Source organism: Thermobia domestica, chromosome 5 (assembly GCF_964235325.1).
Source record: "Thermobia domestica chromosome 5, izTheDome1.hap1.1, whole genome shotgun sequence".
Taxonomy (NCBI): domain Eukaryota; kingdom Metazoa; phylum Arthropoda; class Insecta; order Zygentoma; family Lepismatidae; genus Thermobia; species Thermobia domestica.
The window spans coordinates 30,257,076-30,282,730 of record NC_137458.1 but is presented as its reverse complement, the minus strand read 5'-3'; the positions used below and the strand labels follow the sequence as shown (position 1 = coordinate 30,282,730).

General features: G+C 38.0%; 1 protein-coding gene across 2 annotated transcripts in view; it reads right to left on the bottom strand.

The window, feature by feature from the left end:
• LOC145685828 (leukocyte elastase inhibitor-like) overlaps positions 1–25,655 on the bottom strand; it is a 134,428-nt gene that overhangs the window by 85,972 nt on the left and 22,801 nt on the right. For both annotated transcript variants that reach the window (XM_081758418.1, XM_081758416.1), the window contains exon 5: positions 9,094–9,314. In XM_081758418.1, coding sequence (XP_081614544.1) covers positions 9,094–9,314 — 221 coding nt within the window. The remainder of the gene's footprint in view (positions 1–9,093; positions 9,315–25,655) is intronic.

The following is a 25,655-nucleotide window of genomic DNA, read 5'->3' as shown; positions in this document are numbered from 1 at the left end:
TTACTGGTGGCCCAACAAGTATGTTACAACTGTGTTCAAGATGAAGATATACATCATGCGTGTGAAGTTTGTGGACAGCGGGAACATATTTTTCAAGATGATCCGATCAATGCCTTTCTTGCGTATTTACGTCAACCACGACCCCACATCAAACTTATTGTATCTTTGGCACATAACTTTAAGGGATATGATGGTCATTTTATTCTTAAATCTTTAGTGGAAGAACATGAATTGAAACCTACCTTGATCTTGAACGGAGCAAAAATTTTAAGCATGAAAGTGAATCACTTATCGTTTATTGACTCCTTAAATTTCATGCCAATGGCTTTAAGTAAATTATCCAAGGCATTTCATTTACCAGCGACCAAAGGATATTTTCCACACTTTTTTAATACTGCTGCAAATCAAGCGTATGTGGGAAAATTACCGGACATCCATTATTATGGTGCAGATGAAATGAAAGTGGATGAACGAGAAAAATTCATGACATGGTATAACGAACACCAGAACGATACGTTTATTTTCCAAGAAGAATTGGTGAACTATTGTGTCCAGGACGTCAACGTACTTCGAATGGCTTGTATATCTTTCATGACCACTTTTGAACAAGAAACTCACGTCAATCCTTTCCTGGAGGCTATCACTTTGGCGAGTGCGTGCAATTTAGTATTTCGACGAAATTTCTTAAAGCCCAATACTATTAGCATTCTTCCTGCACGAGGATACCGTCACAGAAACAATCAGTCACGGATTGCTTGCAGTGGCTTGCCTACATGGAGGAAATAGAGGGCCATCCAATTCTACATGCTGCGAGAGGAAAAGAAGTTTATGTTGCTGGTTTTCATCTGGACGGTTACTACAAAGATCCCGACACTAAAGAGGAACACGTGTATGAGCATGCCGGCTGTTTTTATCATGGCTGTCCTCTATGTGTCCCTACAGGCCGTGATCAGCCCATTTATGAGAACTCCGAAGAAACGATGAACTATCGCTACGAGAGAACACAACGTAAAATGAAGTTATTACGATCCATGGGATATAAAGTACATGAAATGTGGGAATGTGAATTTCGTCAAGTGTTAAAATCCAATCCAGCATTGGCCTCTTCTTTAAGCACACATCCTTATACTAATAAGACACCATTAAATCCAAGAGACAGCTTCTATGGTGGTCATGTTAATGCCATTAAATTGTACCACGTCGCAAATGAAAATGAAGGCGAAGAAATAAAATTCTTGGATATCGTTTCCCTGTATCCTTATGTGAATAAATGTGGACGGTATCCAATAGGGCATCCACGAATATATCTACAGGGAGATCCAGAAATGCCCGACATTCAAGATGTCAACGGATTAGTCAAGTTGAAGATTTTGCCTAGCAGAAATGTGTTTCATCCAGTACTGCCATTTCGCTCAAATAAGAAGTTGTTGTTTCCACTTTGTGCTGCCTGTGCCACAGCATTAAATCAAGATTCTGAATGTACACATTCGGACAGTGAACGAAGTCTAACAGGAACGTGGGTGTCCTATGAAATTCAAAAAGCCATTGAACTTGGGTATCAAGTCATTGAAATTTACGAAATTTGGGATTACGACATCACCGTACATGATCCAGAAACCAAGACTGGCGGATTATTCAGCGAATACATTAACACATTTTTGAAATCTAAGCTGGAAGCTTCTGGTTGGCCTGCCAATTGCATCACCGAAGAAGAAAAGCAGCAGTATATTCAAGTGGTACAACAACGTGAAGGCATAACTTTGGATGCAGCAAATATAATTTCAAATTCAGCACGTCGTAGTCTTGCAAAACTCTGTTTGAATGCCTTCTGGGGACGACTCGCTATAAGAGACAATTTCAGCCAAACGACCATCATTAACGACCCCAAAGAACTGTATCAGAAATTAACTGCTCCAGATATAAAAGTCAACCAAATTTTACCTGTTAATGATTCGTTGTTATACCTTTATTGGCAGTATGAAGATGATGTTCCAGTACAAAATAACAATGCTAATGTTGTCCTTGGAGCATTTACAACGTGTCAAGCTCGTCTGGAACTCTACAAATATTTAGAATTGCTGCAAGAAAGAGTACTATATTTCAATACAGATTCTGTGATATTCACGCAGCGACCATCACAGCCCACAATAGAACCAGAAGTATTTCTTGGTTCAATGTCAAATGAACTGGAATCAATTGGACCAAAAGCATACATTTAAAAATTCGTGTCTGGTGGCCCAAAACAATACGCCTTCGAAATCTACGACCCCGACACGAAAACAACCAGTTATGTATGCAAAATTCGTGGATTCACACTCAATTATACTGCAAGTCAAAAGTTAAATTTCAATAGTCTGGAGCAAATGATCATAAATCAATCGAGTGAAAAAATCTCCATTAGCACGCCGCACAAAATTTACAGAACCCACCATCACCATCTTGTCACAAAACCTGAAGAAAAGAAGTACAGTTTCAACTATAAAAAACGCCGATTAATACCAGACACATACGAGACATTGCCCTATGGGTATAAAAAAGCCAGAACAGAATAACAGCCATATTTTTCCCTAATTCCACCAACATCACTTCCCAAAGACGGTGCATAGAATCAACCGCAACACGGGACATGCTTCAACGAGGCCACAGCGGAAACAAAACTCAGATGACATCACCTTGCAGAAAACAGTGGAGAAAAAAAAGGAATTTAGGTACGTCACATTTGCTTTTCTTTTTCTCACCTCACTCTCTCTTGATCAGTTAGTTCGATGTTAATAATCTGTTTTTCTTCTTTCACAGGAAAAAAATAAATATTACCATGTATATTCATATGTTTTATTTTCTCTTTACAGAATTTGTACCCGTCACGGACACGTCTTCCTTTGAAGAAAAAGAAATTCTGTATTCTCTTTCACATGCTAAAATAAATGTACAGAAACATGATTCTGTGTTTTTATTTCACATCCTAAAATCAAATTCTTTTTCCTGTACTGCGATTTCAATTTTTTTTTCTGAATCAGTTTACCGGTAAAATAAATTAATGTTTTATGAAAAAAAATCAAACTAAATTTTTTGTTTCAGAACTTTTTTTTTCGTGTACGAAATAAAATTTTTGTGTTCAAAATAAAATTCTGTTTCAGAAAATTTTTAGTGTACGAAACAAAAACTGATTCAGAAAATTTTTTTGTGTACGAAAAAAAATGTTTACAGAAAAATTTTTTGTGTACGAAAACAAAATTCTGTTTCAGAAATTTTTTGTGTACAAAACAAAAGCTGTTTCAGAAAAAAATTTTATGTACAAACAAAATTCTGTTTCAGAAAAATTTTTGTGTACAAAACAAAAATCAGTTTTCGTCACGAAACTGCTCCGACTAAATGAATCGATTCATCCTGATAGTGTTGGCAACACTGGAAAAATTTCGGTAAGTATCGCTCAGGCACTGAGTTACAGCGAACACAACTAGATTCGAACCAACAACCTTAAATGTCTGATTCATCTCTAAATACAGCCAACTAAACAATAAGATTATGTGTATACGTCAATGCTTAGCACTGAGTCAGCAAGGTTTTTCTTCAAGGTCAAAGTCGCACACGAAGTTAAAAGATGACAACACAGATCTTCTATCTTTCTATATGAAACATAAACCTAGTGTAAACTGCTCGCACTGAAATGTGTAATGTAACATAATCTGCTCGTCTTCTTTTCATACGCGAAACTGTTCGCACTGAATGGAGTACGGTGACTCAGCGCTTGTCTCTAACTTGTGAGGTTCCTGCTTCAATCCACAACGAAGTAAGTTCATGTTTCCTCCTATCATTTTTTCATCATCGTTTCAAGGGGACGTTAAACTCAACATTTCCTGAAACTAACACAAAAATCGAACTCGGGACCATTACATAGTAATCAACAAACTCAACTTCTCAATCGAGTATGGTGACTCAGCTCTTATATCTGATGTGTGAGGTCTCTGCTTCAATCCGCAAGCAAGTAAGTTTATGATGTTTTCTCATTTCTCATCATCGTTTCAAGTGGGACGTTAAATTTTTCTAACACTAGCACCAAGAATCAAACTCGGGACCATTGCATAGTAATCAACACACGTGTACGGTCGCTTAGCGCTTGTCTCTACTGTATGAGGTCCCTGCTTCAATCCTCAGTCAAGTAAGTTCATGTTTCGTCCTATCATTTCTCACCGTTTTCGCGGGGACGTTAAATTCAACATTTCCAAGAATCAAACTCGGGACGATTCCAAGGTATCCATGTTCACCCCTAAAGCGGAACAAAAATGCCCCCTAAAAGGGAACGAGGTGGACCACTGTATCCATGTACACCCCTAAAGCGGAACAAAATGGCCCCTAAAACGGAACGAGGTGGACCACCCAAATTTATAGTAATATATATTAGGGTCCAGTACTATGATACCAAATGTTTAAATTTGGCAATTTCTAAAACTTAAGGGGTGGGCCAAGGTATCATTCCCAAAAAAATTTTCAAGGGGTACACAAATGTATCTATGTCTTATAATAGGGGATGGACCCCTATACATGACCATATAACCATATAAGGTAATAGGACCTCATCCATTGGAATAAATTAGGTCAAAAAACCAAACACATGATACAACGTATTGCTTACGTTTATATTTTGGCAATTTTATACCCCTAAAAGGGAACGAGGTAGACCACCCAAATTTATAGTAATCTATATTAGGGTCCAGTACTATGATACCAAATGTTTAAATTGGGCGATTTCCAAAATTTAAGGGGTGGGCCAATGTACTCCTCCCAAATTTTTAAAGGGGTGCACAAATATACCCATGTCTTATGAAAGGTAATTGACCCTGTATATGCACATATATCCATATAGGGTAATAACACCTCATCAAAGGGGGGATAATAACACCTCACCCAAGAGGATAAATTAGGTCAAAAAACCCCGAAATTTGAATTTTTGGCAATTTTTTACCCATGAAAGGGAACGACATAGACACCCAATACTTATAGAGGTACATACTATGGTCCTAGGCTACCACACCAAATTTTTAGATTTGGCAATTTCCAAAATTTAAGGGGGATGGTCCTAGGTACCCCTGCCAAAATTTAGGGGGGTGGGCCATGGTACCCCTACCAAAATCTAAAAGGGGTGGTCCTATGTACCCCTAGGTCATTGACCCCGGGCCACGTAACCCAAAAAATGGGCGCCGGGCGCCTGGGGCGCAAATTTTTGGCGGCGGCGGCGGGCGCCACGCTCTAGGGGGCAGTAAACATGGCCTCAAGTCCCGCGATTACTACTACTATATTGTAAGGATCCCCACATCACAACATGAGCACATGTTTATGGACGACACTTGCTAACGTTTACAAACAAGCAGACAATACACTACACAGGAAGACACGAAGATCAACACGATGGGAACCGAAAGAGGACGAGCCACCTGAGAGGGCCTATGAAAGAGGAACCACAGAGGAAGGAGGCATCAGTTGATCATTGATCGCCAACCCACAAGAGCTCTGGAGGTCGTACTGGACTAAGGAGCTCTACCTATCCTAACATCCCTGGAGGCTGCTTTGAAGCGAAGGGGATTCCTCAACACAAAACATAACTCACGAGGCGGCCATGAACCGAGGAGATTTCCTAGGATCATAACCTGGAGTCACTATAAATCACCCCGGTTGCTGCAATGAGCGAAGGGTTTCCCGTATGAAACATAACTTCCTTCACCCTTGGTCATAAGGGAGATTCTGATATACTAACTTTGTAAAACACAAAGACTATTTTGCATCTTTATAAATAAATCGGTGAAGGGCTAGATTCCTAGTCCACTATTGTCTCTACCTACACAAAACACTACAATATATACGAAAACACTAAAGGTTTCGAACAGGCCTATCGTTTTGTTCCCGGGTGGGGGGATGGAACCCAGGAGGGGACGCGGCGCGCTGATTGTAATGACTCATTATGCAAAATTTGCACTAGGCAGCTAGCTAAACAAACATTGCAGTGACGATTGTCCGGGTATCGCGCAGTGGGGATCCAGAAAGGGGACGCGGGGCTCGCGCGCCCCTCCATGAGGAGTAAAATATATAAATTAGTCCCTAGTGAAGCGCTTGAGGCTGTGAAAAAAAAAGGTTTTAAAATTTTTCTCTAAAGGAAAATTCTGAGTGCGTTCTCCACTCATTGCAAATAACGTATGCGTTTCCAGCTCATAATAGTCGTGGATTTTCTCGTTTTGAACAACATGGCTTTCCTCAATGCCGCCTCTAGAAGGACTGAGATAAATACGTATTATGAAGCACTGCAGTCCATATTTTTAGTTAGTGAGCCAAATACCAAAAAAGAAAAATGTCTGAAGTTGTTTTTTCAGACCTGCGCCCCACCTCAAAAATTCCTGGATCCGCCCACGGTATCGGCTGTAGCCAATTAACTGATAATAGTCATAGCGTTCTTTTGAAATGTTTTCAAACGCTCTTTGCATGAGGAACAGTTTTCCGTATTCTTTTTTCCGCCCTTGCGCCCTTTTACAGTGCGCCCTGGAGCAGCTGCTCCACTCGATCCATTGTAGTTACGCCACTAATGAGAACTCATGGTGCATTGCTCTATTGTTGGTATGGTGAGAACGCAAGGGAATAGATTCCTGAACTGGCAACTCTGCTTTTTTCATTTAACATTGGGGCTTACCAGTGTGGAGCCTAAACGGCTAATATGTCTGACAAAGGCAATGATACGTTGTCGAAACCATATTATTTATTAAAAGTGATATGCTTACGCCAGGTTTTATTTTTAATTAAGGCAAAACAGTTCTAAAGCTAGAATAGACGGCATCCGAACTTTCTGTGTTATGGAACAAATATTGTTCAATCATGTCAGTTATAAAGCATGGCAAGTAGATCCCACTAAGTGCATGATTTACCTAAACAATAATGACTCATTTATAAAGAAAAAATCTATGACAACTGAATTCTGAACGAAATCCGCAACAGTATTTTGGAGATTGTTAAAAGTCAATTGAGAATGTAGGAAAAGAAAATTAAGCCGGAAATGGAAGAGGAGAATGAGATAAACTTCATGGATACGACGAAAGAAAAAATCTGGCGGGAAATTTAGGACGAGGTGGTACAGGAAAGAATGCTTTGCGGAGATATACCTCCATAAGAGGAGTGACATAAATATGGGGACAAAAATTAAATTTACACGGAATATGCAGAAAAGGTAACGACGGAAGAAGGAAAGATGACATGAAAATACTATACCAATTACTAATAAGAAATTGATAGAGAAGAGAAAATTTTAGGAGAGGGAGACGAAACAGGAAGAAAGAAAATACAGAAGAAGAAGGAACAAGGTGATTAGGAATTGAGATGATACAGATGACTTAGATAACACGATAGACGTTGCTGAGAAAAGGAGAACTCAAAACATTTAGAAAAAGAAGGGAAGAGGGTTTTAGAGGTATTACCAGAGAAAAAAAGGAGAAAAAAGAACAGATAAAGGCAGAAGGGGAAATAATAATATATCGAATCGGTTGTAAAAGAATGTAATGTGAAATACATAGGAGAAACAGGAAAGAGATAGGAAGAAACAATAAGACTACATAAAGATGACGTTCGATTAAGAAGAGAGAACAACGCAGTATGCAGGGTGGTTTGAAACAACACCGACAACGTTTCAGAGGTGATTACTGAGATCAAGATAAGATGAAAAGTATAGACCAACCTGGGTGCACAAAGGCTTCGTTTCGTACTTATAGGCCACCGAAAACATGAAAAAATGAACTTTAAAGGTCCATAGCTCCGAAACTATGGGACCTACCATTGTAGGCTCAAGACTTCACTTAGGAATTAGTATATGTGCGATATCCAAAAATGCATGTTTCAGAATCCTAAGATACTCACGCAACAATTTTTATAGAGGCAGTTTGGCTACGGATGAATAATTTGAAGTACTCACCAACTATCTCTATAAAACTTGTTGCGGAAGTACCGCAGGATTCTGAAACTTGGATATTTGGATATGATACATAATAGTTCTTAAATAAAGTCTTGACCCGACTACGATAGGTCCCATAGTATTGGAGTTATGGACCTTTATTTTTTTTTTTTTAATGTTTTCGGCAGCCTATAACTCCGAAAGGAAGCATTTGTGCACCCAGGGTGGTCTGTACTTTTCGTCTTATCTTAGTGTCAGGAATCACCTTGCAAACGTTGTCGGTGTTGTTTTGAAACATCCTGTATAAGAACGTTAATAAAACATAACATGAAATAGATCGGGAAAGATATACAAGAACTGGAGAGGGAAAACATAAGTGTGATACAGAACTGGAAAGAATCTGAATGGATTAAGAAACAAGGGAAGGATGCATTGATGAATTGGACTTGTAAGAAGCGTACAAGTTATGGCAGTGCTGGCCAAAATAGAAAGATGAAAAAATGTAAAAGAGTAAACAACACTACAGATGGGCAGGGGTTTAAATTCAGAACAGGGTGCGAATTGTGAGAAGAAATGAAACACCTAAATAAAAATTTACATTTTGTGCACATGGATGTAAAAAAGTAGAGGAAAACTTGATTGTGTCTGGAAAATGTGGGCACTTCTTCACTTTCACTTTCACCTTTCTGTGAATATTTAAGTTTTAATTCTTTTACTGATCTTTCATAATGTGTCTGATGAAGGAAATGTTGCCTTGGCGAAACTGTTACACAAGTATTATTAATTTATATATTGGATGCTTTGATTAGTTTTGTCCTATTAATACTGTCGAATATTTTCAAAGCTATAATAAAGACAAACCAGATCACTAAAAATATATACTGTATGTACTGAAGCCAGAAACCAAAGAAATTACCTGAACGTGCAATAATTAATACAGTCGTTCATTAATATACCATTTATTTCCGTTTTATTTCCAGTTCTACTCATTCCTAATCGTGACGTAATATTAAGAAGACATTTGAAATAAGATTTTTCGTCCACGAAATCAGAAGTATGACGTTGAAAACATACTAGGATAATGTTTATCTATTTGAATACTTGCAAACTGACAGGCTGCATACATCGTAACACTAAAACGTTTTATTCTGCATACAAACCACACTTACATCATATGGAAGAGCTATCGCTTGACATCCAAAATCCGAAATTTCTCCATATAAAAATGAGCTCTGTATGTGCATCATTTTGACCTTGGTTGGGTTTTCATTGAGTCCATTTGGGTAGAAATCAGCTTGTTTGGTGTATTTTGCAGTAAATGGTGTCTTCCATATTCCTTTGAAGAAGACGGCATTGGCCAAGACAAGACGTGTATCATCATTAACGTTATCTAAAAGTAGAAAAATCAACTACTATTCATTCCACGTAAGCTCTTAGGCAATGAAAAACAAACCTCCATTCTCCGCTCCCCATTGCTACTTCTAAACTGGAAAACAAACTGATTATCCTGTCACGGAGAGAAACATTTTATTCCTGGTAATAATACGTTACAAAATTATCGCTTCAGATACACCACACGATTTCAAGACGTGTTATCCAACCTGTCCTCCAAAAACGTTGCATTTCGGTCAGCATTATCCTCTAGAACTAATTCGCGTGGATAGTTGTTTACAAATAATAGAAGTAATCTAATTTAACGGGCAAGGAATACCGGTAGAAGCGAGCATTCCATTCCCCTCGCTTTGATTCTGGAAGGAGTTGATTGGCGCAACACGTCAGAAAAGCGTAGGGTGTTATGGTCAGGGTTAAACGTACAAAATCATGTCAAATCTAAATTTCCATTTTTTTAGCCACTATCAGCAACTTCTACTAACAATACTAAACTTTCGTCTTTGAAAGACTTACTAATTATTTGTGTATTAAAAATTTGATTTTAATCGAACACGAAATAATCCTATGAATACAAAATGATCTTTCCAGTGTTCGAAGTGAAAAAAAAAACAGAGGCTTTATGTTTTATTACAATATTTACTCGACATATAGACTATCTAAATGTTGAAATACAGTGAGGGTATGTTGCCTAAAATATTGCATTTTTATTTACATAATGACTCAAAACCATGGGAGAGTTTCTCCATAGTTACGGGGAAAGGTAGCATCGAGAGGCTTTGCCCCCTTTCCCAATTTGTAAGGGAAATAAAAAATATCCCTTTATGTTGTATTATAGAGAATTATACATGAAAATGCTTTTAAAAAAGGTTTAGGAACAAGTTTTAAACAATTTCTCGTGGGACAACTCCCGGACCCATACTCAACTGAGGGATATTCCAGATCTCCGGAAGGTGCGTCCACTCCACACCAGACAACCGCTAAATCCGTTCACGCTCAAATTTTCAGATTTGAATGCACCCAAAGTTCCTTTTGCACCTGTACATATAGAACAACCAAATCCACCATTATTATATATTAGCCACGTATATTCTTTAAATTTGGCCTCCCACTGTATTTTACTGAAATAATTAAGCAATGTAGCGAGATTTATGTCATGAGGATTAACTTCCTGATAAATGATTTTATTGGGGAAGCTTGTAAGAGATTTGCTTTTTTTAATTTTTGCTAAGAACTTCTCTAGTGTATATTGAAAATATTCAACTTTCATTAACTAAGAATATCAGATTGAATTAAAAGCGATCGCCACAAAGACCTAAATATTAGGGATACACTCACGCACACACATAGTCACCGTACACGTATTCATAGTGCCAGTGGCGTATTTAGGGGGGTGGCTTCCGGGCTTAAGCCCCCCCCCCGAAATCTTACTTACTATATTAAAGTATATAAAATATCTTGCAAAATTTTCACATTTTTAGGCAAAGCCCCCCCGAAAGTTAGCAAAGCCCCTCCCGAAACAAAATCGTAAATACGCCACTGCATAGTGCTATTATTAGAAAGGCGCAAAAATACTTTTTGTTATGAAAACAACAGATTTTTTGATTGCATGAACTATATTTTTTTCTCGTAAATACCGGACTCAGTTATGTATTTCTTTATCATTGTATTGTAGAATAATGGAAAGCATTAGTTGGGTCGAGCGGAAAACGAATGAGAGAGTGTTAGAAATGGTGGGTGAGAAAGGAACACTCTTAGACATTATTAGGAAGAGGAAGAGAAACTGGTTGGGACATTGCCTAAGAAGAGATTGTATCATGAGGGACGTCATAGAGGATATGGTGGCGGGAAAGAGAGGGAGGGGGCGAAGGAGACTACAATTAATGGATGATATAAAAACAGAAAGATCATACGCGAAGACGAAGAAGTTAGCGGAGGACCGTGGAGCATGGAAGCTTCTCAGCTGCGGCAAGTGACCTGCCACTAAAGGCAGAATATCTATGATGATGATGATTATCATTGTAGACACAAAAGAAGTCCAGACAAACTTATAACAATACTTTCCGATTTCAGTTTAAACTAGTCAGATCAATACATTATTTTTTGCTTGGGGCCATGATTCATTCCTTTCGGTCATGTGAGCCTTATCTGCAATCAACACAACCGACACAACCAACACGAGTTCTTCCGAAGGAGCAAGGGGTGTATTTATTTGTAGATACCTCATTTTTTAAAACAAAAGATTGGAAAAATATATGTTGGTGTTGCTAATTTATAAATTATTTCTGTATAAGAAATAAAATCTTTGACGCCAATTACTGTATATAAAAATGGATTTGTTACAGGTATATTAGCATCCATTTTCCAGTGACGGTATGTATTGATCACTGAAAAACCAGAGACGGTATGTCTTCATCACTGAAAAACCAGAGACGGTATGGCATTCCACCGCATACCGTCTCACTTCGACCACTGGCTCTATCAATTCCCAACACTCATCATTTGCCATTCCAACATTACCTTAAAACCCCGGAATAATCCGTAAATTACATGTGTTGAATTAAATTTACAATTGTACTGAAAGATGGTTATTTGTGTCACTAATACAGATAAATGTAATACTTAAAAAATACGTGGATAATTCAGAAAGTAATGCCTCCAAGCCCACTACTTGCCCAATAGTACTGCAAACATTCTGAACTGTTTATCATTAATGTGTTGATGTTCAAGCTTTAGAATGTCATTTGTTTCACCTTCCTATCTCTTCTCGTTCCAGTGTAATGGAGCAGTCCATAGCATCCAATGGTAACGTCCGGTTCAAACAACGGGCTGTCATTGAATTTCTGACTGCGGAAGGTTTTGCGCCCAGGAATATTCATCGTCGGCGACGAGCCATGGATACACCATTACGACCTGGAAACGAAGCGTCAGTCGATGACGTACCGCCACACGTCCTCTCCTCTGCCAAAAAAAATTCAAAGTTGTCCCATCTGTTGGCAGAATGTTGTTGACATTCTGCCTCATCCTGCCTATATTCCGGATCTTGCGCCCTGCGAATTTGGCTTTTCCCCAAACTCAAGGGTTATCTTCAGAGCTAACGCTTGAGATGTGAATCGGAGGTGGAAGCAGGAGGTCGTCAACAGCCTTCACAATTCTTCTTCGACGCCATGAAAAACCTTGCTTCGCGATTGGCGCAAGTGTGTTACCCGTAATGGAAACTATGTTGAAAATGATGCCACCATTTGTAGCTGACATAGCAAGCTTTCCACTGGTACCTGTATCAGTGCTATCTGTCAAACACAAATAAAATTTTGACCTTTGAGGCATTACTTTTTGAATCATCCTTCTATGTAGTGCTATAACGAACACAAAAATCATGAGACATATTTAGATACTTTATACTTCTGTGTACGCTTGTTGACGATGGAAAGAGGAACACTAAATTTCACTTTTATCAGATGATGTGTGGTGTGTGTGGTGGGGGAAAAATTTATTTTCGTCTTGTGTTAGCTTATCTGGAATGAATGATAGTGTTGTTATGTGGATATTTTAGCATTTGCCATGCTTAGAAACATACTTATTTGTACACTCATGTCCAAAATTATTGTCGCATGTCTATAAATATATTGTTGTACGAATATAATTTGATAACGAATTCACCCGGTATTTCTTATAATGTTAGTATGTGTATAATCGACACAGACATGTATGTAGCAAATTTCATGTCAAACGAGCAGTAAATACGAACAATAAAACAAAAACAAAACAAAAAAACTTTCTTGTCCATTTAGCAACATTTTGTTTTACTTATTCTAATTTTCGTATTTATAATTCTCTTTCTATGAAATTTACCACAAATATTCATTTCCCGATTATACACATATATCAGTATTAAAAGTTCCTTGCAAAATCATTATCAAAATATATGCTTACTAGAAGACATATGTAGATATGCGACAATCACCCACCCAACACAAGTACATACTGATCATGTGTAAAGAATGTTCCTCGAGGTACATTGGAATGTACATGATAGGTACGTGAATAGAGCAATCATGTGAAATACACATGTAAGGAATAAGGTTACTTCCGCCCAAAAGTACGTGCATGACACATACCGAGGAATGTATCTATTATGTGTATATCACGTACCGTGTATGTACTTGACACATTTACTTGGCATTGGCATGTGCCAGGAATGTACTAGGCATGTCAGTAATGTTCCTTAGGGCAGTGCTATGCAACTGGGGGTGCGAGTACTTAAATACTAAAACCTTAACGCTTCATTTTTACGTTCGAATTTAGAAGCTTGTACTTTTAAAAAAAGCCAAGCAACTAACTCTGAAAATATATGCCCTCCTTCGGCATCTGTGCGGCAATTTAACTATCTATTAAAATACTACAGTAACATTTACGAGCGACCGAGCTCTAACCTATAATCTTAGCATTCAAACCTTTGATTTACGGTTATTTGTGATTTCACGTTTATAACAAAGACAAATATTTTTAAAAGAGTGTAGTTTAAATAAATTACTTAAAGAAATATTTTTCACAAAGTTTATCCTTTTAAATTATTGTTCAAAGGCCTTTGCCTTTAGTAAGCCTTCTCCGAAATACATGCAAATGAATTGTGCTGCCATCTTTGGAGCTCTTTTAAAATACACATATATGTTTCTCGACAATGAGATCTCAGAAACTACAGGCTCTAGAAAGATGACGTTTTCACTGATCGATTGCAAATTTCATGTAGATTGTCCAGTTCTAATTGAATATTTAAAAAACATGGGCACTATTTCTTTAGTACATTTTTACGGGTACATTGGAAGTATTGAAATTTCAAAAAAATAAAATAAAACATCACATCCTAATCATTACACATTCCAACACCACACTGTTGTATATAGCGGTTGTATATGTCTCCGGCATTTGTTTCATAGCCAAATAATAATGGAAAAGGAAGGATAACCATTTCTCCAGTCTAAGATGAACTTTTTTGGGGAGTGTTTTTCCCAATAAGCACCATATATAACTGACAATATATTAATTTTGTATGTAATGTATTTGCTTATTACATACTGCATGCAAGAAGAAAGAAAACACTGGTCGTACATGAATTAGAAACTCCAACCGGAAGTAGGCTCAAATCTTGCAAACGGTGCGAGATATTCAGAAAAATAATCGAAAAATCCCCCTTTATGATACCCCTTGGCTATTTTTAAATCAATACGTCTTTAACTTGTGTCTGTAAAGAGACATGTACAGATGTTGTAAGGAATGATAAGGCGATATATGCTCATATGCGAATAATGCGCTGTGTAGAGAGCGCAGGTTCAGCTAGTTTCTTGCAAAAATTCTTCAATCGAAGATTTATAATCGCCACTGATTTTCAATTTTGTCGATATTATCTTCAAATTCCACAGAAGGTGAAAGAAGAAGCTAAATCAGTAAAAGATGTTTCACCGGTTTCAAGCTTATTGCCACTGAAAAGCGACATTTCCTGAAGGATGTCTATATTATCAGGCTGCATTTCTTTAAGGAGTTAGTTTATACTTAAACTTACGTCTTCCCGAAAATTTTATTTAACGTCTAGTTTTAACGTACAGGTTTTGAACTAATTCTCTGCTGTGTAACGTCACAATATAACCATCAATGCTAATTTTATGAGGACAATTCTGACAGTGGGGTTTAGAATGTTACAACCTAGAGAACGCATCAAACGTCAGTAAATTGCAAAATGACACACACAATATATTACAACGTGGCTAAACTCAGAAAGTGGCTATAGAAGTGAAAAGCATATGGCTAAAAAGCCACTATTGGCTCTTTGGAAATTATGTGACTAACGACGTTCTCAAAATGGCCAGATCTCGTCACAAAGTGGCTAAATTGGCAACCCTAGTCGCAATACGAAGCAACTTACGCACAACCATGCCATGGTACATGGGGTATGTGCCATTCACATTCCTCACATTCCAGTGAAGCATGTAAAAGTACCTTTCAAGTGTCAGAAATTCCTCGAAAGGCACGTACCTAGCGACACGTGCTATGCATATGAAATGTACATTTTTCAAGTACCAGGTACGTAAACGGTACATATGGAACTTAAATGGCACGTTCCTAGAATGTACCTGGTTGGGTGGGCATTTTCGACATGAGTGTACTTTCAAGATAGTTTTCGGAATTACAGTGTCATTAACACTAGGGATGGCCAGATCCGGATATTTTTGGATCCGGATATCCGGATCCACTTGGGTCCGGATATCCGGACACTGGATCCGGATCCAAGATTTCGGATCTTGGATCCGGATCCGAAAAAACGGATCTTGGATCCGGATCCGAAAAACCGGATCTTGGATTCGGATCCGAAATTTCGGATCTTGGATCCGGATCCGAAAAACCGGATCTTGGATTCGGATCCGAAATTTCGGATTCGAAACTCCGTGTCAGAAAATTCGGGTGTTCCGAATCAGCAAAATTTTTTAAATTATTGACAGTGAATTTCATTCCTATGCTTAAAATAAGATTTTAAGACACTTTTGATATCTGATCGTGTGACAGCCTTGCGTTCTCTTCATTCTGTTGATATTTAGTTTTCGCTCCTTAATATGTCACAATTACTCCAAATTTGATTGAGTAAAACTGTCGACTTAGGTGAGAGCAATCTCATTGTCAGATTCGATTCTAGTGGAAATACTTGACCGAAAAGGTAGTAAATCTTTTTTAAAGCGGTCGTCCTGATGAAAATTTGTCCTTTGTTTTCTGTGACACTAGTCAAATGCTGAGATGAAACCTTAGTCTCAAGCTTCTTCATAACACTCAGGCTGCTTACTTTTCTAATTCTTTCTGAGTTATTGTGGTCACTGAATGAGGCCATTTCCTAGTCGTGATGGGCTAGGCCACTGCTAATGGAACAGCCCATAAAATATAGATCAAATCAAGTTAAGGAGCAACTTCCTTTTCTTGCTCTTGATGAGCTTTTTTTCTTTCTTTAAAAATACGTTTCTCTGTGACCGTACCACTCCAGTTAGAATTAAGAATTGTAGTAGAGATGAAGTTCTAAATGGCAATTAATGTATCAAAATCAATGTATTAATGTACTGTATGTGTATACAAAATACCATATGGAGCCCCGAGCAGTAACACGTATCTTTGTAATTAGTAATCCACTACTATTAACTCTACATAGGTTGTATAAGGAGCTATATCATTCATGTAAACACATAGGCGGATACAGGGGGAGGGCGAAAAGTCGTTCGCCCCTACCAAGCGCCACCATTAACAGTGTACTTTAGTAGTAATTTGTGGCAATTTCAGATCATCTAAGTAATTTTTCACTGCTAGCATCCCCAACCGCCCCCTAAGAATCCATCCGCCCCCTCCAGGAGTCCGTTCTGGATTCGCCCCTGCGCAAACATAATATACAACTCATTCAAGAGTATATTTTGGTAGCTTTTTAAAATTTTTATCTTAAAGGATTGTCATTTCTCGTGGCTACTTATGCAATTTTATCCACAGGCATACATGCAATTTCCAATCATTACGCAAATACATTTATATACTTAATAGATCTCGGCTAGTTGGGGGCTTCGCCACTAGACCCCCGTTACTAGGGCCTCGCACCACAAAAGCCTCTAATCATAATCAATTTAAAAAGAAATGTCTGGGGATTTGCCCTTAGACCCTCTGATATCTCATTTGATCGGCCTATGACCTCGTACCTCGTAAACCTACAACCATACCGAATCTCAGTTCAAATATCAAATTGTATGTAATAACATTCCGGTATCCCGAGACATACCGAATTTCAGTGCGAGTACATGGGGGCTTTCCCCCCCAGCCCACACATCTGCTCGGTCTACGGCTTTGCACATCATACGCCTGCAAACATAACGAATTTTTAAGGGGCCGCGGTGGCTCAGTGGTAGAGCGTTCACCTCCGGTGCTTGGGGTCCCTGGTGGATCCTAGATCGCGCCGTGTGGACTTTGTGGTGGACAAACACCGTGCTCGTAGGTTTTCTCGGGGTTTTCCCGTTTCTTCCCACTTTCTTCATTTCATTTATTTCTCATAATCTCCGTCTCCTCTAGCCTAACCGGCATAAACGTGGGACGTAAAACTCAAGGATTTCATTTCATAACGAATTTTTGTTCAAATAATAAGTTTCATTTCTCTAACATTCCAGGATTCCGAGATATAAAAGTCTTTTCTCCCCGCCCCTTTTCTTCTCCTCTAAGACATACATCAAAAAACGCTTAAGTACATATCTAATTATTTCAAATGTAAAGTCCAAATTCTATGCTCCTAACCTTCAGAGGTTCCCAGATATCGACATGTTATTATAATAATTACAATCCCCACCCTCTTTCCTTTCCATCTCTTTTCTTTTCCTTTTTACTAAAACGTCAAAAAACACTGAAACACGTCAAATTATTTTCAATGAGAAATGCAAATACCAAATTTCAAGTCTCTAACCTTAAAGGATATAACATAATAATACAGTAATTGTAATCCCCACTTAATTTTCTTCTCGCCCTTTTTCTTCCCTTCTGGGCCACATATAAAAAAAAACGTTGAAATACGTATCTAATTATTTTAAGTAAGAAGTCCAAATACCAAATTCCATGTTTCTAACCCTATAAGTTTCCGAGAGATAGGCATATTATTATACTAATTGCAATAATTGCTATTACCACCCGCTCTTTTACTTTCTATATCTTCCCTGTCCCTTCTAATTTAAATATCAAAAAGCACTTAAACAAGTATCAAATTATTTTCAATGAGAAATCCAAATATCAAATTTGAAGTATCTAACGTCAAGAATCATCAATATTTTCCACCCCATTTCCCCCCTTCCTCGTCGAATTTCCCAAAGTCCTTCCTTAGTGGTATCCTACGTCACAAAGCCTATAAACTGTCCAAATTTCAAGTTTGTAGCTTAAGCGATTTGGCCTGTACTGTGATCTGTCACTCACTCACTCAGTCACTCAGGACTTTGCCCTTTTTATATAGAGAGATTTAAGATTTTATGGGAAAGCCATGGATTTTGTCCTAAGGCCGCCAGTGTCTTAGAAATGTAATAGCTTTGCTATAAACTTTAAGCAATCAACTGACTGATCTGCGTCTATATGTATTATGTAAAATACCGCTTATGATATTTATTTTGCTCGTAATAAAAAAAATAGAAATGATGATGAAAATTCAAAGACATCCATGATTTTAGCGTAATGCTGAAGGAGTTCAGATCATTGAATTAATCATAAGAGCCGACTGTATAAGATAGACTACATTAAATTCCAACGTGGCACAAAGAAAATATGCTTTATTACTATGCAGTTTTTCCACGTTATAACTCATTCTAAAAATATTATCATAGGTCTCACAAACAATCGAATTTTAATCCTAACTCGATTAATATATAACAAAAGGCAGATCTATACAACTACTGACTTGAGATGAAAGTGGCATACTTGTAGTACGTTTAAAGATATACTAAAGACTAAATGATGGGGTGTGCGCAACAATGGTCTAACCCCGAAAAATGTTAAAATGACATTTTGATGTAATCTTTTGTCATTTAAATTCAATTGTCTTCCCACTCAGTTAGATAAAATTCACCTAGTAAATTTTATACATATGGATATTTTAGTTCTGGGTCTCAATCTAAAGCCTAAAATATTCAAAACAGGAGTCCGAATCTGAACTTCGAAATTTCGGGTGTGGATCCAGGAAACGGATATCCGGATCCAGATCCAAGATCCGAAATTTCGGGTGTGGATCCAGGAACCGGATATCCGGATCCGGATCCAAGATCCGAAACTTCGGATCCGGATCCAAGATCCAAAATTTCGGATCCGGATCCAAGATGCGAAATTTCGGATCCGGATCCGAGATCCGGATCTTCTAGGATCCGGATATCCGAGATCCGGATCCGTCTGGCCATCCCTAATTGACACCTTGTGGTTCTGGCAATAAGTAATTAGAACTTGTATATATGGGCTGTTTAGATATTTTATGGAAGTTCTAAATGCTTATTGTTTGAAGTGTGAGAATATTAAGTCTAGCTATCGTAACGTAGGTTGTGCTTTCCTCTTTGCAACTGTCTACCTTTAAGTGTCTACAGTATCTGTTTATATTATCCTTAGAATAAGGAGTAAAAGTGAGGGGGAACGCGGGAGGACTCCGTTACAACACTTCCAAAAAATATCTATGGCCTGCCCCCACTTCCTAAAAAGATTACAATGGGTGAAGATAAACACGGGGGGTCCGGGGACGTCATCCACTCCCTACCTTTTCAGATTCACTTTTACCCCTGCTTAGAATCCGAAAAATAGTTATAATTTAACCTTTCGGATCAAGCTACACCCAATTTAAAAAAAAATAATAATAGGGTAATCAAAGAATAATGTTTTAATCTCTCTGCGTAATTACAGGGTATTCACAAAAGAAGACGCAGTTACAAAAATCAACGAAAATCATTTCACAACTTAGGTGAATTCATCATACACCGTTATCAGTAGAAATAGTCCAGGTTTGTGAAGTATGAGATGCAAATCTACAATATTTCAATGTGTATTCCCTGGGTTATACACGACAAACATCTACATGCCAATTAAACTCTTTCCAGACGTTTTGTAGTTATGTCCATTGCAATGGGCTGCACTGCATTTGTTATCAGATAACAAGGTTATTAATATATAAATAATATCTTTAACAAATTCCCAAAGAAAGAAATCACATGGGGTAAGGTCTGGTGTACATAGTGGCCAAGGGAGAACATTTTGATCCCTGTCTGCAGAACATCTGATCCAATACGATTTAGAAATGCGGTTTTATTGTTCCTCGTGATTTACATAATCTCAATTACTTCGTTCAAAACTATTGATCCTCATAATGTTTTTGCTGTTCAGTGTATTTCTGTGTTCCTTGATTTAGTGAAGCACATTCTGAATATATCAATATTTGGGTCAACCACACAAAATTTGTTGTATAGGTCACATATGCTCCAAATAGATGAGCTTTCCATTGCATTTGTTTTTAATGTTCTACACGGAAATAAGCTAGCTTGAGGTCGTCTTCTAACGTTGGGAACTTTAAATTTCAGAAGTTCAAGTAATTGTGACATTTGGATATTGTAGTTTAAAAATTTTGCATAGAAGGCAAAGTAACCCAATTTTTCTTCTGCTGTCGAGGGATATAATGTTCAATGTTCAGATGTTTAATTAAAGACTGATATTTTTCAAATGTACGATATATGCCTGTTTCCTTGAAATCTAAGTATCTTGCGAATTTTGATTGTATCATTTCTATTTCGCTGCTATATTTTTTGCGTGCACGCTTTCAGATTTCGGCAGCGTTTTAAAAATGAGATTAAGCCCAAAATTATCGTTAACTCTTAAAGTTTTACTTTGGTTAATGAGATATAGTCCAAAATTATCAAGAACTCTTAAACTTTGATTTTGATTAATGAAATACTGCCCAAAATTATCAATAACTCTTAAAATTTGATTTTGTTTAATGAGACGTAGCCCAAAATTATCAATAATTATTAAATTTTGATTTTTACTTAACCACAATATTGTCTAAATATATGTACGGTGCATTTCAAGCAAAATCAGCACATGGGTGTAGTTCGATTTTGCTCGTGTTTCGATATGTTATGAGGTATCAAGAGAGCTATTGAATTATAAATTCGCAGATGCTTATGGTTCACCGTTTCCAACATAGAGGCCACTGAACACGTGAAAAATGCTCCAAACATGAATATTGCAAGAATCCCTACATCACAACAGACGCACGTGTCAGTTCAACACGTGCTAATGATTATAAACAACCTAGCAGACAACAAGCCGACACGGAACACACCGAGGAACTCCGAAAGCAGACGGACCACATGGAAGGACCAGAGGAGGACAAATAAAAGGAGGACCACCAAGAGACCCAGCATCAGTCGACCAACTGATCGCCTAACCTTTACCTTCGCTGTGGACTAGGAGCACCTCTTCCTTACCCTATGTCACACTGTGCTAGGGATCCATCTTAAACTTATAATCTAAGTGTAATCTACAACCTGCCAAAGTGTTCTGGAAACTGGCATGAGTGGAAGGGGCACCCGGCAAAACATTTAATATTCCTTCACTTGGTCATTGAGGAAGAGACATTGAATCAGAGACACTTGTATTTATTATATTTTGTAATAAAACTTGGTGAAGGGGAAAAGACACCCGGTCTATCATTTGACTCTACCAAAACATTACAATATATTAAAATATTTGTAGTTATAATTCGGTGAATGTGAGGAACATGAAACTTTGTCACAGTGCTCATAATAATACAGGAGAACATACAAAAACGTCAATATCTCCAATGTTGCCATCACAATGGCGGGTCAAAGATAAAGGTCATTAATGCAAATGTGAGCCAAGTTTGGTCATCTATTTGAAGTAGAAAGGGAAAGAACCACTAGGCTAACATCTATTTTATGACTGACAACTTTGGACCTTCCTCAGAACATCGGTGTATGTATTTCATCTGGTGGTATGTTGCCCCTTCCTGTGTATGGATGTTATTCTAACTCAATGTTGTCGATATCGGGCATATTGCAAAAGGACCTGGAGGAAAATTGTTCAGCACATGAGAAAATAACCTGCCGTTGTTTCCTTGCACAATAAGTATGATTTGGTGGTTCACAGTATTTTCAGAGTTATCAAAGGTGAAATATGATTATGTTCAGATATTGAAAAACATAGTCGAATAGTACATATAATGTAGATGTCTATGATTACAACTCAATATGTTCATCATAAAATACATATTATGACACCAATAGGTGGTTGACATGCAAAATTAATGCTTACTATCTCATATAAAAATAAAATATGTTAGTGATCCATATGCAGTAGTGGGATATCAGTGTCAGTCTGGCTATCCTGCCTGGTAGCAGAATTCATTCCATAACATTGCATCTGTCATGTTTATTTTATTGTATCGTGCTAGTTTGAATGTGTTGACTGGTGTGTAAGTCAAACATTATTGTAACGGCAGCAGTTGCTGAAGATAAGAATGTCTGCAGACATTACAACTGTGTGTGAGCACCACAAGAAGTGTCTTGCAAAGTATAACCATTTGTATGGACGGACGTGCTGTAATTCCACACATGTTCATAAGGAGGTATTAAGAAAGAACCTGCAGGAAATCATTGTTGAGTTTGCGAAGAAATATAGTACCAAAGAAATGAAACTAATTCCTGGTAAATCAATATGCACCACATGTCATAAAAGGTTATCCATACATGGCATATCAAAAAACTTGGTAACAAGACATGTCAACCATGCTCAAGATTTATCGGACGATACGACATGTAGCAATGATGACATGTGTGGGTGCAGACGAGCTTTATAAACTCTTGTCACAATTGACTTCAGTTACAAGCCCAACAGAACACTGCATGATACTAGTAGGAGTACGACATTTCTGCTATGGAATTAAAAACAACAGTTGCAATGATGTTTGACTTATACAGCACTCAACACATTCAAACTAGCTCGATACAATAAAACAAACATGGTAGATGCAATATTTTGGAATAAATTCCGCTACCAGGCAGGGTAGCCAGCTGACACTGATTTTTGCCACTACTGCATGTGGATCACTAACATTCTTTCCTTTTATATGAGATCGTAAGCATTAATTTTGCATGTCAACCACCTATTGGTGTGATAATATATATTTTATGATGAACATATGAGTTGTAATCATAGATATCTACATTACATGTACTATTCGACTATGTTTTTCACTATCTGAACATATCCATATTTTACTTTTGATAACTCGGAGAATACGGTGAACCGCCAAATCATATTTATTGTGCAAGCAGACACACAACAGCAGGTTATTTTCTCAAGTGCTGAACAATTTTCCTCCAGGTCCTTTTGCAATATGGCCGCCCAAATATGGCCGATATTGACAACATTGAGTTACAATAAGATCCACACACAGGAAGGGGCAACATGCCACCAGATGAAATATAGATCGATGTTCTGAGGAAGGTCCAAGGTTGTGAATCACAAAATAAAAGTTAGCCTAATGGTTCTTTCTCCCTCTACTCCAACGAGGTGACTAAACTTGGCTCACTTTTGCGTTAATGATCTTTATCTTTGATCCGCCGTTGTGATGGCAGCATTAGTGATATTGATTTCTTACTTTTTTGTTTATTCTCATGTATTACTATGTGTACTGTGACAAAGTTTCATGTTCCTCACATTCACCAAACTGTAACTACAAATATTTTAATACGTGCATGTTTGAAGCATTTTTCTCGTTCAGTGCCCTTGGAAACAGTGAACCATCAGCACCTACCACTTTGCATTTCAACACTTTTCTTGGTACTTCATAACATACCAAAGCACGAGCAAAATCGAAGAATGTGAAACTACAACATTTTTCATAATTGACCGATTTCGCTTGGAATGCATCGTACATCATTCGATAGCGGGATCGAAGTCAACATGACATATTTGAGGGTGAATTCTCATACGTAATTTTCGAGAAAATGGAGAAATCAAATTTTTATGATCCTACAAAGTGTGGTAGCTTGTTAATGAACAAATTTTTCTTCGGCTGAACATAAAATTTTTCTTAAACAAATTATTTATTTATTTAAGTACTGAATATGTAAAATACAAACAAGATTGCCATGGGCGCCGATCCTTGGGACCAGTGCCTCCCAAAGTTTGTTTGGCTCTCCTAGAATCTGGATATACGAGGAGCGATCGAGAAAACGTTACAAAGCCTTATTATGGTTTATGTGTGGGACATAATTGAAAGATCAGCATACCTATTGATAGAGGGCGCTTAACACTAGTCCTCGATGTAATCACAAGTTTCGTTCAACCACTTGTCAGAACGCTAAATAAAGTTTCCCATACCATTTGCATAGAAATCCGTGACAAGTTCTCGTAGTCACCGTGGGGGAGCGGCTTGGACATAATCGCATGCTAGATAATACTGACCAGCCATTTTTGTGCTGTAGAACAGGGAATAGATGAAAGTTACTGGAGTCTAGGTCAGAGCTATAGGAGGAATGGCCTATTGTTAAAAGCGTAAACGTCAATGTTTGAGGTACTGGCTCTACTGCTGTGTGCAGAGTTGTCATTAACCATATTGGTCCGTTTTTCTTTAACCCTTTCGGGATCCTATGGTACAATTTGTACCATATGCACTTTTCATGGTACATTGCGTTATTTCTCTTCTATTTGAGCTTTTTCGTCCGGGCTTTTTTTGTTTTCCAAGAGGCCTTGTAGAAGACATTACGTATGGTTTCAGGGGGGCGCGGTGGCTCAGTGGTAGAGCGTTCACCTCTGGTGCTTGGGGTCCCGGGTTCGATCCCAGCCCCCGCCAAGTGAACTTTGTGGTGGACAAACATCGTGCTCGTGGGTTTTCTCGGGGTTCTCCCGTTTCCTCCCACTTTCTTCATTCCACCATTTCACTCATCTCTCATCATCACCGTCTCCTTTAGCATAACCGTGGGACGTAAAACTTAAAGATTTCATTTCATTTTACGTATGGTTTCAGACCGTCCTGCGTCCAGACATAGGAGGTGATGACGTCATAAGTCAAAAATTTCTCTTCTCATTTTCTAAGCCTATGTTCAATATTTTTTGGCGGGCTTATTTTTCTACGTAGAAGATTGAAATTTTGCACAAACATTCAGTCCACCGAGTAGTATTTACCAGATTTTTTGTTCCGATGTCAGTGGTAAAACAGAGGGGGAACCAGAGGGACGAAGGGGTAAAAACAGGGATTTTTTTACCCCCAAAATCCCGTTTTTGGTCATTTTCCCGCCTCACATACATGATAGAAACTTGAAATTTGGCACACACATTCAGTACACCAAGTACTATTTATCAGATTTTTTTAGATGGCTACAATCACACACGGGGGGTCCAGGGGGGGACAAAGTTCGAGAAAAAAATTTCCCTCCGAAATTTTCACTTTGACATTTTTTCCCGCTTCTGGTATATGGTATGAGCATGCAAGTGGTACCATTTGAAAGCCAGCTCTATTGTGAAGAGAACGAGGTATGAACCATGATCCTAGGATAAATAGTGACGATACAGTAGCTACTTGACTGAAAGTCTAAAAAATAGCCCAAAAAGCCAGGATCCGGAAAAGGTTAAAGGCATGACACCACTTGCCTACATGTTGCCCTCCCCATACACCTCTACAATCTGCCTATGAATGTTAGCGGGTGTAGTGTTTTGGGCCTACAGGAACCGCACCATTGATCTCACTTCTATTCGTGACTCCCTTTGTCATAATTTTTAATGTCCGCTCCTCGGGTAT